Source organism: Lepisosteus platostomus, chromosome 4 (genome assembly GCF_059453375.1).
Source record: "Lepisosteus platostomus isolate fLepPlt1 chromosome 4, fLepPlt1.hap1, whole genome shotgun sequence".
In the NCBI taxonomy this organism is placed as follows: Eukaryota; Metazoa; Chordata; class Actinopteri; order Semionotiformes; family Lepisosteidae; genus Lepisosteus; species Lepisosteus platostomus.
The window spans coordinates 20,090,370-20,104,777 of NC_142614.1; the positions used below are offsets into that span (position 1 = coordinate 20,090,370).

Consider the following 14,408-nt stretch of genomic DNA (forward strand, 5'->3'; position numbering starts at 1 on the left):
TCTCAACATACTCCTTAAAGATAACATGGTGTTATCCTGTTCTACTTTATGTCCTCAATCAGTAGCTCATATGAAGTGCAGGAGGTGTCGCAACAGAGCAAATGCAATGCATTTTTTAGAAGACAGAATTGTGACAGCCACAGGTATACAAAGTCTACATCAAATTAATTTCTTAATGTTGATGCTATCCCCCTGATATTTCTTCAGAAGGGTATAGAAGTGGATTATGTATGCAACTCAAAACAAGAATATTCCATATTGTTTCTAAGCTAAAAGGCTTGTTTCTTCCAATATATTTATTTCTAAGTATTCAGCTTAATCTACATTCTGACTTCAAGTCTTGACCTTTATCATGTTACTGACAACAGAGTGCAAAATTTTCAATTATGTGTATAAAAGAATTAAAATAAAGTGAAAGCTTCAAACAAATATGACTTTCTAATCATGACCAAAAGGGTGACCAAAATAATTGAAACACCATTTTTTTTGCTCACAATGCAAGCATAAATTATTTTTTTCATGACCTGATTCATTTACATTTTTTGTTGAAGCACAAATATTTCACAAACCTCCAAAATAAGAGCCATCTGTGAGCTTCATCTCTTTGTTCAATTTTGTGATCACACTGGCCACTCCATGTTGAATGAAATACATCTTTTTTCCAACAGTGCCTTCTCGTATGATGTAATCATTGGGCTGGAACACCTCGAACTTCAGCTTACTGAGCATGCCTGTCACAAAGTTGGGATCTGCATTCGCAAACAAGGGCATAGTTGCCACTAGTTTCCGGCAGTTAAAGTTAACTATTTCCTGGAAAGATAAAAGAAAACAGGTTAGAGTATTCCACTTTCATATGAATGTCTGCTTTAATCCTTCTTGTTGCACAAGCCTTAATAAACAGATTAAGAGATGGCCTTTACAATCCCTAGTATAATCTTGAATGTGGATTTTAAATTAATGTGAACCAGGTCTAAAACCAATTCTCTAAAAAAGATATTTACGAATGCCAGCTTCCTTAAATATTCAACTGTACACAAACATTGCAGTGGTTGACTATTAATGCAGTGTGAAGAGTAAAAAGAAATATGGTTTTGGACCTACCAGAAAATACCCTGCCATCCTACAGTAAGTACTGGATTGAATTAATAAAGTATGTTGAAAAGGTTGATGTGTTTTGTAATTCACAGATTTGAAATGACACATGGTAGTGCTAATCCATTTATTTGTGAAATATGACACATATTATCTGGAGCTCTTGCCATTAGAATTGAAATAAGTATATTTGTTATATTAGTAAGCAAAGGAAAAGAAAAAAATAGAATCAAAATGCAAAGAAAATTTAGGTTCTTTCCTAACATGTCTATTGATTTTTTATGAGGAAGAGACAATAAGGCAAAACATGGTACAGTAAGTGTCAATTAAAATCAGATACTGATGTCACTCATTACCTTACTTTCTATTCCTCATTCCTCAAACAAAATTCATGCTAATTTCAAGTTGTTTTTTTAATTTGTATGTTAGATAATAATTCTCCTGAGAACAGATACAATCAAGGCAAAGATTTTTTGCTTGATCTACAATACAAATAATCGGACTTGATGAAACACCTCAGATCTCAAGAAGTGGTAATTTTTTTAATACAGTGAGAACCACCAACAGCCACTTAGGGTATCACAAGCGGGAGACAATTATTCATTTGTTAGTAATGCTTTTGACATATTGACTTAGCGAGAAAAGATAAATAAACTCCTTACAGTTACTTTAATAATATTTCATTTTGAATATTTTCTTCCAAAATCACAAGGAAAAATCAGCACAAAATAACCAGGAGACATTTTGAACAAGGTAGGTAAGTCCAATGCTTTGATGCAGACCATGCACTTCAAGAATAACTGTGATAAAGTACCATTTATGATTTCATCATTAATTTAATTTTACTAAAGCATTCAGAATTTAAGTGCAGTGCACTTTTATAATACATTTTTTTGTTCAAAACCACTTCTATCAAGATTTGCAGTCTGGTGTAAAGTATCTTGTGAATAAAGTGGGGGGAATGAGAAGAGACAAGCAATGCAAGACTTATTTCTTTTGATTAAAAAGAAAGAGAAGTTCATTCATTGGTGTGCACCTGTTTATGGCTAAATATTGCACTGGAATGACAGCTGGTTCTTCTGCATTTTAGTGATGGTAATTTATTTTCAATTTTTACAGAGCAGCATTCAGAAATCACAGAATACTGACATAATTTGCGCTGTAGTATTGTGGTTAGCACAGCTGCCTTTCAGGGCTGGAGACCTGGGTTCCTGCTGCCTTCCTTGAGTAAAGTTTGCAAGTTCTCCGCCTGTGCAGTTTACAGTATGTCTGACTACTCTAATTTGGCTCCTTTCCAAGAAGGTGGCACTTGTTCCCATTAATAAGACCATTACTGCTTCTGTGATTAAACCAGAACAAAATAAAGAAAGGAAATAAATAACCTTCTTACATTTGTAGCCATTCTGGTGTTCTTAAATACTATCACGACCTTGATAAGAAATGTATATTGTAAACTAGAGTAAGGGGATTATTCATAAACCTGCCATCTGCTTTCCATTGTGGAAAATTGTGTTGTTTTAGTCTTTTTGTGTTTTGTAACACAAAGTCTCACCTGTATATGCAAAAAACAAAATGTTAAAGTTGTAAATCCTGTGGTACATACGTATAATCATGCACCCTTGAAATAAATTTTACTTATCCACTTTTTTATCAAATGTGACAGATGTGACAAGTTATCTTATCAAATGTTATTTTTTACATTTTACTGTATATAATTACCACTTCAAATAATTTGCCTTTTCTTTAATTTCAATTCTTTATAATAATATGTTTTTGAATGGAGACATTTTTCCTTTCTCACATCTTAATGAGAATCATCACCAAATTCCACAAGCCAATAAGTATAGCACAAACTCTGCATAACAAATTTTAGTAATTAGTTTTATATTTTGGGTTTGCTCAAAATTCTAGAGATGTAGTTTCTTCTAATTACATGAATGTAGTGTAAAGTTTACTAAATGGTGGGAACTTTCTTCATTAAAGGAATAAGAGTGCTTCCAGGATTCCAGGTTGTTAGCATGGGCAAAGGCAACTGTAGCAACAGTAGCAGGGGTTTTGACCCCAATCATATGCTACGAATAATAAATTAGATACCAGCATTCAGCTCAGAACTCCTCAGGGGAACAATCTTTGGGCTTTATCTATTTAAAGCCTTCCGTTTATCACATGACCATTTTAAAAATAGACTGTGTGCTGCAAAATTTCAGGGGTGATAAGATGAAATACTGTATTAACTGTTTTCTCACCTTGCCAGCATCATCAATGCATCAGTAACCACACAGAATGCTTACTGTTCTCACATGGTAATGATGATCTGAATTGACTTAATGGGGCTACAGGCAAAGCGAAGGCAATTAATGTCATTTTTTTCAGCAAACACTTTCTTTTTTACTGTATATGATGATATATTGAGAGCACTGTGTTTTTTGGGAAAGTTAGTAAACCAAAATACAAATGTTTATAATATTAATGAAATCAAAGGATATTATACATTTTTGCTATTCTATGCTCATGATAGAATAGGGTGCCAATGCAAATAAGCAAATTTTACCTTGCTTGTTCTACAGAGTAACTTTCAAATGGCTTTAATTAAACACATGAAACAAATGAATATCTTTTTGTGGTTTCACATAAGAAATGAAATCTGACTTCATTTATTTTTATTTAATCCCCTCAAAGAACAAATTTTCATGCACATTTCATTTAGTGTTGGCCCTTGAGAACAATGTGGTACAGCATGTTTTTTATAAATAAGCAATGTAATTGAACATTATCTAAGGCTAATGAATTACAGTCTGCATTCTTTGCTTTATTACAAATGTTGCTGAGCTTTAGACTTTTTAGATAATTTTGTGGAATCGCAAACTGGCAGTCATGCATCGCTGGCAACTTTCTTATTATCTACTGTAAGTCCAAGCACCTTGTCAGTTATTAAGGTACTAACCTTTGATTTGCTTTTCATAAGTTTAAGCAGAAATTGTGAAAATATCTTCTAGGTTTGTGGAATATATATACTCTACTACACTAAATAATAAGACATCCGGGTCCCTTCCCTGCCAGTAGAGTGTAGTCCTGTTCCCGGAGGCTGCCATCTGAAGGGAGCCTAGTCTCCTCTAGGGCAGCAATATCAATATTCAGCCTCTTGAGTTCTAGGTTGATGATGGCTGTCTTCCTAGAGTCGACGATATGACCTGGGTCATTGGAGAGGCCTGGACACATGGTCCTGATGTTCTAGCTTGCTAAGCGCAGGACTGGTGATCTTTTAGTTCTGCTTGGTGCAGTGTTTTCAGTCTGCTTGTCAAGTTGATTCTCTAAGCTCCATGCACCCAATGAAGCAGGCAGACTGTGGCGGGTCAGCACCTTACTAGCTTGGGGCTGCCCAGCTTGAGGTGGGCAGTAGCTGACTAAAGGGATACGTTGATCCCTCCCACTGTCAAAGGCAACCTGTAGTGCCCTGAACTATGCCAATCGCTGTGGGCTTATTACTCGTAACTGCTGACTCCCGTGTTGTTCTGTCGCTGTACTCAGTGGCACTGGAGTGACCTCACCAGGGCGCAAGCCTTGTCAAAGTGTATGGAGACCCTGGGCTGCCCAATTGTCAGAGTCCCCCTCTCGGCCTCGTCAGTGTGGTCCAAAGGAGTGCAAAGCATGACGTTTGGCACTAACTTGGCTGCAGGAGCTGCCAGAAAGATGAGTAGTAGTTGAACTGACCGCCTTCGGGGCTCCACTCCGGATTCTCTGTCAGGGTTCACTCCCTTAGGCTTTACCTTTCCCAAGACCCTCACAAGGCCGTGAGGCTATTTACCCATAGCTGGGGGTTTGGATCATGGACAACAGGGCATTACCACACGCCGGTGGGCCATGCATGCCACACGTCTGGGGGCAAAACCACCGCGAAGTCCCTGCAGAATGGCCTGGGGCCTTGCGGTACCCAGTTACCATCTGTCGCCATGAGGAGGCACTGCATAGGGCTTGATGTGGAGAGGCTATGTACTGCCAGGAGAGACTTATGCACTCGGCTCTCTTTTCGCGGTTCTGTGAGCAGCATTGCTAGCCAGTGGTGTGGCTGAAAGCGAGAGGTGACAAGCACACAAACACTTCGCCAACACACTAGACGCATCACACAACCATTGACAAACTAAGACATACAGTACTGATGTGTTTTATTAGAGATTTTTTGTCAGAGATTTGAATATATCTATGAGAAGACATATAGTAATTGCTTATACAACATATTGATTTTTTTACACTTTAACAGTTAATTCATTAACTAAAAAGGATCTCAAGTGTTCTTAAATGGAAGTCTGAAATGCCTTCTCACCTCTTTGAGTGGATCGTTCAACTCACTGAGAATATTTTCCTCATCAAAGATCTTGCCCTGATAGCGGTGCTCATAGTAATCATGGATCTTCTGTCGCATGTCCGCAGGCAGCTTATGAAAGGACATGTATTGCTCCACTTGCTTATACTGCAAGGATACAAAATAAGATGAAATGAATAAGATTGAAATGTACATTCTGTAGCTTAGTTGCAGACAGCAGAATCAGCAGCAACAATCTTATTAATCAGATATAAACTGCCATTTTGCCACATGTATCTTTAAAAAGGTATCCTTCATTAAACAGACATACATTTCATTTTTGATTTTTTCTAACACAACTGCAATCATCAAACAATACAAAAGTGTAGTATTACAATACAGTTAGCTACAAAAAGGACACAACGTGTCTTGCAGTTTAACAAAACAGAGTTACAGTACAACAGCGAGTCGAACATGACTAATGATATTTCAACATAAATTTCTGTCATCACTCCTGAAAATGGCATATGTGAAAACATAAACAACAACAGTTTGTAGCAAAAACTACAGCAATTTTAGCAAAATTAATAAAGCAAGCAAATAACATGTATGCTAACATTGATGGGAAGTGTGTTAACTCATTCAATTCTTCCACTACTAAGTATGCCGTGTTCTGGTTTTAAATGCACTCCCAGATAGTTTCCACTGGTGTCCCCAGTTTGTGTTTTGCTGTTCAATCTGAAGACATCTGCAGCAATATATTTTCTATATAATTTCTATGCATTATAAAGAGTAGAGTTCCTAGGACTGATCCATCTCTATTAATTATATAACCTCCATTTGAATATTCTCCCCTTATCAAGACCCTCTATTTTCATTTCAGTTGAACTTTAGTTTAAAACTATAGCCAGGGTTATTGGTTATAACTGGGTAATAAGTTATGATTGTATCTATTGTTTTCATTAAACATCTGTCATGCAGATATGATGGCCTGCACAATATGGAAACCTTATATAAAACTACATTCATATACTGTATAAATACTTAATGAACATTCCAAGAAAAGTCTACCAAGAAATTGTAGAAGACTTTGCCATAGTATAAACAGTTCTCAAAAGAACGGATGCATTTATTTATAAGACTCTATAGGATTTATTTTCAGCATTCAAATGTTATTTGAAAAACAGCCAGTTGAAATTAGAGGATGATTTATAATGGCATATAATTTTGCATTCACTCATCCATTTCGAATGATTGCTTAGTCCGAAACAGGGGCGCAGTGACCTGGATCCTAACCCAGCAGACAATAGGTGTAAGGCAGGAGACACCCTGGAAAGCATACCAGTCGGGTACGGTATATGAGTGAAACAATGTTAAATATCTATATTGTGTAAGATTCATATGAATGCAGCAATTAATTAACAGGAATGTAGCATTTACTTATTTGTTGGAAAGTGATTGCTCACACAGTACAGTATGTTCTTTCAGGGAATCAGTTGGTCTTGCACAGGAAGCAGTATGACAGCATGCTGCTGTGAGGAATGAGCAGGTGGCAGGTGAGGATGTAGGTAAATCTAGATGTCCCATGGGAAGCATTGCACTGCCTTCATAATGTTACAAAGTGCAGATTCAGCAGACTTTTCAGTGGAGTTCGTTCCTGTATAATTAAGGACTTACTAACACTAACAATGGCATGGAAATGAAATAATACATCACTAGAATGAGAAATCCAGCCTTAAGTCAGCCATTTGAAATTATGTAAGTTAAATGTGATGGAGCTATAATTTAGTTCAAGGTGCTGGGTAATTAATGTAATGTTCCAAAAAATAGGGTGTCTCAGAGTATTAGTCAATTTGGCATGGATTAAATAACTGCCTTTTAAAGCCATAGTATAAGATGAGCTGCTCCGGAAGAAAACTTGCTGATGGAGAACAGAACATTATATCATTTAGGGGTGTTAGGAAGCCATCTATTTATTTTGCAAAAATATGTAATCAAAATAAAACTAAATAATTAAGTATGAGACCAGCAAAATGAAGTACTCGAACATGTCCCTCAAACTAACTGCTAGCAGAAGTTAATTCCATCATAAAAGCAAAAAGCAAAGATAAACAAAACACAACATTTTGCTCCCTGCAACTAAAGAAGGCTCTGCAGCCGAAGACTTATGCTTTTTTTATTCGTTGCATTGCAACTTGTATGTTTACACAGTTCACCACTCCAACATCATCAAATTAAGATGCGTAACTATTTTGTATATTCCATTGAATATAAAGAATGTATTTCATTATTAAGAAAATAAAGAAAGGGGAACTATCCCTCAAACTACCTGTTGGGCTTTTGTGTTTATTTATTTATGAGTCTCATTTCAGACTGTAGAGCATTGAACCACACATTTTATGAAAGTGAGCTACTAGAACAAAAGGCATTTCCAAAGCATTCAAGAAAGGAAGTGGTCCAAAAAGAAACTCATCTATCAAAGCCAGAGAGTGAGACTACATTTACAAATTGGCACAGTTATATAACACTTGTATGAATGGCAGTTGGCAGAACTTTACCCAAGTAAATAAATACCACCTCTTCAGACTACAGCCTGTAATCAGAAACTCAAAGACAGACCACTATCTTAAGTAACCTACAGATGACACAGAAAGCAACATGAAAATCAAATTGATCAAACAAGAGCCGTAGCAATTATTGTTTCTCGTGGATTTCTAGTTGCTGCTGCAATGTGATAAGACAAGGGTTTTTTGAGAAAAATCGATTAAACATCGGGCGCAAAATGGCGTTTAAATAATTTTTTTACAACATTTCAACTTTCAAATGGAGATCAGTCACAGTAGTGGCATTTTGCCCTGATCCCCCAGATGGGTTTGGCATCAGATTTATAAACACGTTGATCAAATATTAAAACAGCCTTGCTAATCCTTTTTCATCTACTGTGGCAGTTTTATAAAACATGCATGTGCTGTACTCCAGATGCCTTCTGTCATAGCATGTTTCACAAAGTGATAAGTCTGTACGGCATATATATGTCTGCACATACTCTATGTTGAACACACCCAAGTATCAGACTGAATACATACCATACAGTACATACCGTGTGTATGATACTGATGCTATACTGTATATATAAAATTACGGAGTACAGTTGTATTTTAGTTCCAGGAATTATAGAATATATTGCTCAATGTCTTTAAGGTAAAAACATTTCTATAAAGGTTATGTGCCTCCCACAAAAGTGTAAAACTACTTTAAATAAATTAGACAGCTTGTGAAATTCTCAACATACAGTACGACACCTTTCAAAGTTTTTGCATGTTTTTAACTTGTTCTGCATCCATAAAACATATCTTCAGCAGGCTACAATGTTTGTTCCACACCCCAACCCTTATAGAACACTGCTGCTTTGGTTTCTTTCTATGATGCCTTTCTATTTACAATGGCCACAGTCTTCTTCTTAAAATACAGCTAGAGTTGTTTATGTATACATGAGCAGTCTTCACATACTGTACTAATCTGACTGAAAAGAATAAAATAACTATGCTGCCCACACAACTGTCATTGCTAGCCACAGTGCACTACAAAAAAAGTACAATACCTTTAAATGATTAAACATACAGTAAATAAGAACCTCTATGGGCTGCCATTCAAACCAAGGTGTTGTCTTCCCTTGAAATCTATGCTTCCAGGATAGAATTCAAGTTGGTGTAGCTCTAACAAGAAATATGCAGTCGTCTGTTACTGGATGGATATACCGTATACTGTATATCTACCTATATATAATGTTTACAAAATGCTTTATTACTTTGGTTTTACGCATTGCTAGAAGATATGCAATCTCCCATTTAAAAGGAAAAAAAAAACACCAAGCACAGGAGCATATCTCCTTTAAAATGGTCATCACATGAGGTTTCTGTTGCAGAATATGTAGACTAACAGTATAATTGGTTATGTACTGTACATGTACTTAGTGTATTCTAGTTCTTACGTTTCCAAGTACAACATACTGATGATCTCGTCACTTTGTAATGCTTACACTGACTACACAGTATAAACAATCTTTAATTTAATGTGGTTTTACTTTTTATTAACTCAATAAGATCATGTAAAAGGCTGCTTATTTGAGGCTGCAGTGACTCATTTTACTGCGGGGGTTCTAAATTTTGCTGACTTTTGCTAGTTCAGCAGAATATTTGGAGAAACATTTTGATCTTGATATGATGTACAGTACAGTACCAGATTTCTGCCTTTGCCTCCTTCAGCTTTCTCACTCTCTAGAGAAGTCACTTATGAAAGGTTGTTAGGATGTTTATAACAATTTTATCAGCAAATCTTATATATTCATATTCTTAATATTTAATGAATTGTCAATATTTTATTAATGTGTATTGATAATACTGTTAGGATTCATTGATTCATTGATATTTATATTGATATTTTAATTAACCAGTTATTTTTTAAATGTTTATTAAGTTTATAAACAATCACTTTAATAATATTTTATTATTACCTAATCACAAATATACCTCTTATAAGGGTTTCCTTATTAACAGCATTTCGCAGTTTTTGGCTTCGTTTTCTCTTTTTTCAGTATTTCAGTATTGCCCTCTTTTCACACTGATAGCAATTTTATTCATTGTTTTTGTTCTCTTATATTTTCTATTTATAGCAGTATTTTACAAATGTGCACATTATATTCTTCAGGGATTTATGCAGGTTTTCCATTAATGTACAGTATGCTGTTTTGCACTGCAAGGTGCTGTACAAGAAGACAAATATCATCACCCTTTGAATCTGGAAACCTGCAATATGTCTATATTTAAAATGTCTGTTTTAAAACATACATTTGACACGGACATTATTCTTGAAATAGCAAAAAGTTTCCATACATTCAAATATAAAAAAATATGTATTGGATATCTGTAAAATACCAGATTTTGTGATAAAGTGATAAACACCCATACAGAACCCTACAGTATCTATTCTAGAAAGAACAATTCATATAAATATGTATTGATCGGACATATTATATTCCTTTAACAACATACTGTGTATGTAATTTTTAAACTAATAGGGGTTTATTTAAACTCATTGCATTTTAAATGGAAATATATTATACAGGTATGCAAAATATTTCTGAAGAATGTAAGTCATAAACATTGTTTATTATACAAATTACTATTAAAACTGTGTTTCAGGAACATAAATACATGTGCATTTAAAATTGTATTTCTGAAATACAATTCTCACATACTGTATGTGGAACATACTTTCAATACATGTGTTACTGTTCAGTATCAGTACCCCAAAACAGCACTTCAGACACAATTTCTAAATATCACTAATATATTAGTACTACAGTATATTGTACCTTGCAAGCCTTCAAGGTGAAAAGCTTCTGCCTGAAACACATTTGTCTACCACCTAGTAAACTTCTGATTATTTTTCCATACTGAAAGTTTGAACATGAAGCCTAGTGCCAGTGAATATTCAATAATTAGTGCACACATGCACACATAAAGCATACTGTACATATTAGCTAGTTACTCAGTTTTATTTATTTATCAATGTTTAGACAAAACACACCATTTTATCCATCCATTTTATAGCTGCTTCTTTCAAAACAGGAGCTACAGCCTACCCCAGCAAGGAATAGGGCGCAATTCAAGATACACCCTGGATTGGATACCATAGACAAAAATATTTAAAGTGTATTATACAGAAATCTAATAATCAAATGAATAGCTTTTGCACACGTTATGAGGTTTGCATTATACTGTATACAGTATATACTGTAGATGTTTATTTTTTGTTATACGAGCTTCTGTAATTAATGCATGTTACTTGAATTAAAAAAAATCTAAATTCCCCATATACAGTACTTAGGCCATTCCTCCCATATAAAACAGGATACAAAATTCTGCCTATAGACCAATTTAGTTTTCCCCTCACTTTTAGACACTTCTTTTTTTACCTTTCCTATTTTCCTACAAAAAGTTGACAATACAGTATATTCAAGTTATAGCGGTACCTGTAGCCATGTTCAATGATTGTTTTTTTATCAAATTTAAATCTTAGGGCTGCATTAATCAGTTTTATACTTAAGAGAAAATATTAATAGCAAAAATTAAGAATATTAAAGTCAGTAAATATCTATTTTAGCTCCAGGTTTTAATATTGTTATTAATGCATATACAGTATTTATAAAAATGGCTTCTGATGGTAAGAGGTAAATGTGACACAGTTAAAGAACAGTTAAGTTAGCCAAATTCATTCACATTTTTCTATTTGCCAGATTACCATAGGGGCCTTTCCATAAACTTCTCCGTAGACACAAATATGTTTTAGTATGAATTATTACTAATGTATGAGGTCGACACTTTAATCCAAAGCTATTTACACTTGAACCCATTTATAGATGTACAGTATCTATAAATGAGCTGTGTATTTACTGAAGCAATTTGGGTGAATTCTTGTTCAAATGTACAATAGCAATTTCTCACCTGTGTTGTGAACCCTTAACCTTCCAATTACAAAACCAGAATCCCTAACCACTGCTCACAATGGATCAACTACACACAATGGAACAGAGGTGCTACCTGATTGATTAACAAATTCTACAGTTCCATGTCAACCAAAAGAGAGAGACAGATGAAAAAGGGGACTGCTTTAATGTTACCTATCTTTATGTGTTCCATGCAAACTATTAAATATTGTATACGCATTTGTTTTTATAGCCTCTAAAACAGCAGTGACTTCATTTAATTGCATCATTCACATTTTCTCTCACAGTCCAAAGTCATGCAGTAGGGATTAACAGGAAGTGCTAACTTGCATTCCGTATGCATGGGTACAGTATGAGTGCAGTATGAGTGCATCACACAGTTTCTGACAAGTGTATCCTGACATTAAATTGCTTGCATGTTTACCGTTTGGTAAGGTGAGTGAGCAGAGGTCAGGATTTAAAAAATGATTGATAAATTATCTTGGTTGGGAGTTGGAGTTGAGAAAACTAGTCATTTTCTTGGTTACAGCATAAGTGTTTTGTTGAAGGAGGATCATATTCAGCTAGTTGTTTTTGTGTTATGAGGTAGGTGTGCGCTATTTCTTGTTGACTTGCTTTTTCCTTACTGCACCATTTCAACGATTATCTAATGACTTAGTTTTGTTTGTAAATATTAGGCAATTTTTTTCACTGTAAATAAAGCCCCATATTATACAGTATCTTTACTGCTGAACTGGAGTTCAACCTGTTTGTATTTTCCCACCTCTACCACCACACTACCAAAATAGTTGTCATGGACATGTAGCAATTGTCAGGTTAGATACAGGGTGTATCCTATCTTGGCTAATTATTGAAGTGGATGGATGGATTTTTTTAATATTTTCTTTATGCTAGTTCAAGAGATTGAAATATTTAATAGTAACAGACGGCAACCTAAGACATGAAATTAAAAACCTCTGATGATTTGTTTAAATCTATGATAAATTGGATCATAGTTTGTCAAAAAATTAATGCTTATTTTCTAGTTTAGGAAATGAAAACATTCTAATGCATTTGCAATATAACACAGAATAGCTGCACAAAATTAGAACAAAATGGGAATTAAATGGATGAAAACACAGTCAAATAAAACAAATAAAAAAACAAATAAAAAACTTTAATAAATCCTGATAAAATCCTGATGTCTACCATTTTGAAGAGAAATTGAAAGATACAAAATGTAAAAAAATACTTCCACATTATGAGGTTTTGTGTTTGTTAAGCAATGCCTAGTCTAGTGCAAACATTAGATCTAGTGTGTGTGTGGGGATTGGTTTTCCATTTTATTATTCAGAACATAAACTGATTAGCTACAGCTCAGCAAAAGTTATCAGCCTCAGGGTTTGGATCAGGGATGTGGAGCCCACGACACACAAGTTGGCTAGCTAGATTAGAGCCAGTCAAACTGATCATGGCTGTTCAATGTCTTTCTTCCTGAGTGATCAAATGACATTTAGAGCTGGCAGCAGCATCCTATTCAGCAGACTACAGGGACATTTATTACAAAAACTACTGCAAACCCTTCTTTTGCACATTACTCTAAGCAAAGTTCTTCAGAAAGCCCTGCACTTTGGCTGCCTCATCACTATTTTTATTATTTCAGTTAATAAGAAAGCAGTTTTCCAATAGAGCTTTCATCCATTAAGGAACAATAGCAGAATATATGTGCTCTATACACAGTATGATAAATACATATTATTTTATATTGTTGATAAGAAGACCACAAAGAATTCTGTCTGCATAAATTATAGCACAATTATAGCACTAGCTATTCTTTTGAGTTTCTTCTTCCTTTATTAAGACATTAGCAAAGCTTAGTAAATTACATTCTTCCATCTTTTAGAAATGAAAGAATTGAGGATTTACAGTATATAATATTTAGTGCATTACAAAGTACATCATTAGCAATTTGTTATCATTACACAGAAAATACCTTCTTACAATATGGGTTTCAACAATAACATAAATCAATACAAAATGGTACAACTGGTAGAGTTTAGACCCAAAATCAAAATAGAATGCTCCCAAATGGCCCAACTGACTTAATAAAAACAGAGCTAAGGATTCACACCCAAGGATATCATTGTTATTATCAAAATCTGCATTAAACTTTAGTATAGCTGTCTGTTGAGTTACTGTATAGTGAACGCAGTTGGCAAAGATTTACAAATAATGCTTCAAGACATAGGTAGGAGAATACATTGTCAAATGTGTTAAGAGTCCACATCAGAATAAGACTTCATTGAAAAGCCAAAAGCCAGGTTGATTAAGGAAGTGGCACATGATTTACAGTATGTGTATGCCTGTATAAGTATAAGTTCTTTGCACTGATGATGACGCTTACATATAGCTACAGTACAATGAATTTGCCTTTTCCAACATTTGCCTATCTTGATAATGGGAATTTAAATAAAACATATTTTGCTAGTAGTACTGGTTTTACTATGAAAGTGTGTAGACTTGAATATA

The 14,408-nt window shown here is 34.7% G+C and overlaps 1 protein-coding gene across 1 annotated transcript in view; it reads right to left on the bottom strand.

Annotated features, from left to right (window-relative positions):
- Positions 1–14,408, bottom strand: part of hcn1 (hyperpolarization activated cyclic nucleotide-gated potassium channel 1) — a 93,455-nt gene that overhangs the window by 22,179 nt on the left and 56,868 nt on the right. The window contains exons 5-6 of the mRNA XM_088628910.1: positions 5,414–5,560; positions 570–810 (exon numbers count right to left, since the gene is read on the bottom strand). Of these exons, the coding sequence (XP_088485036.1) occupies positions 570–810; positions 5,414–5,560 (388 nt within the window). The remainder of the gene's footprint in view (positions 1–569; positions 811–5,413; positions 5,561–14,408) is intronic.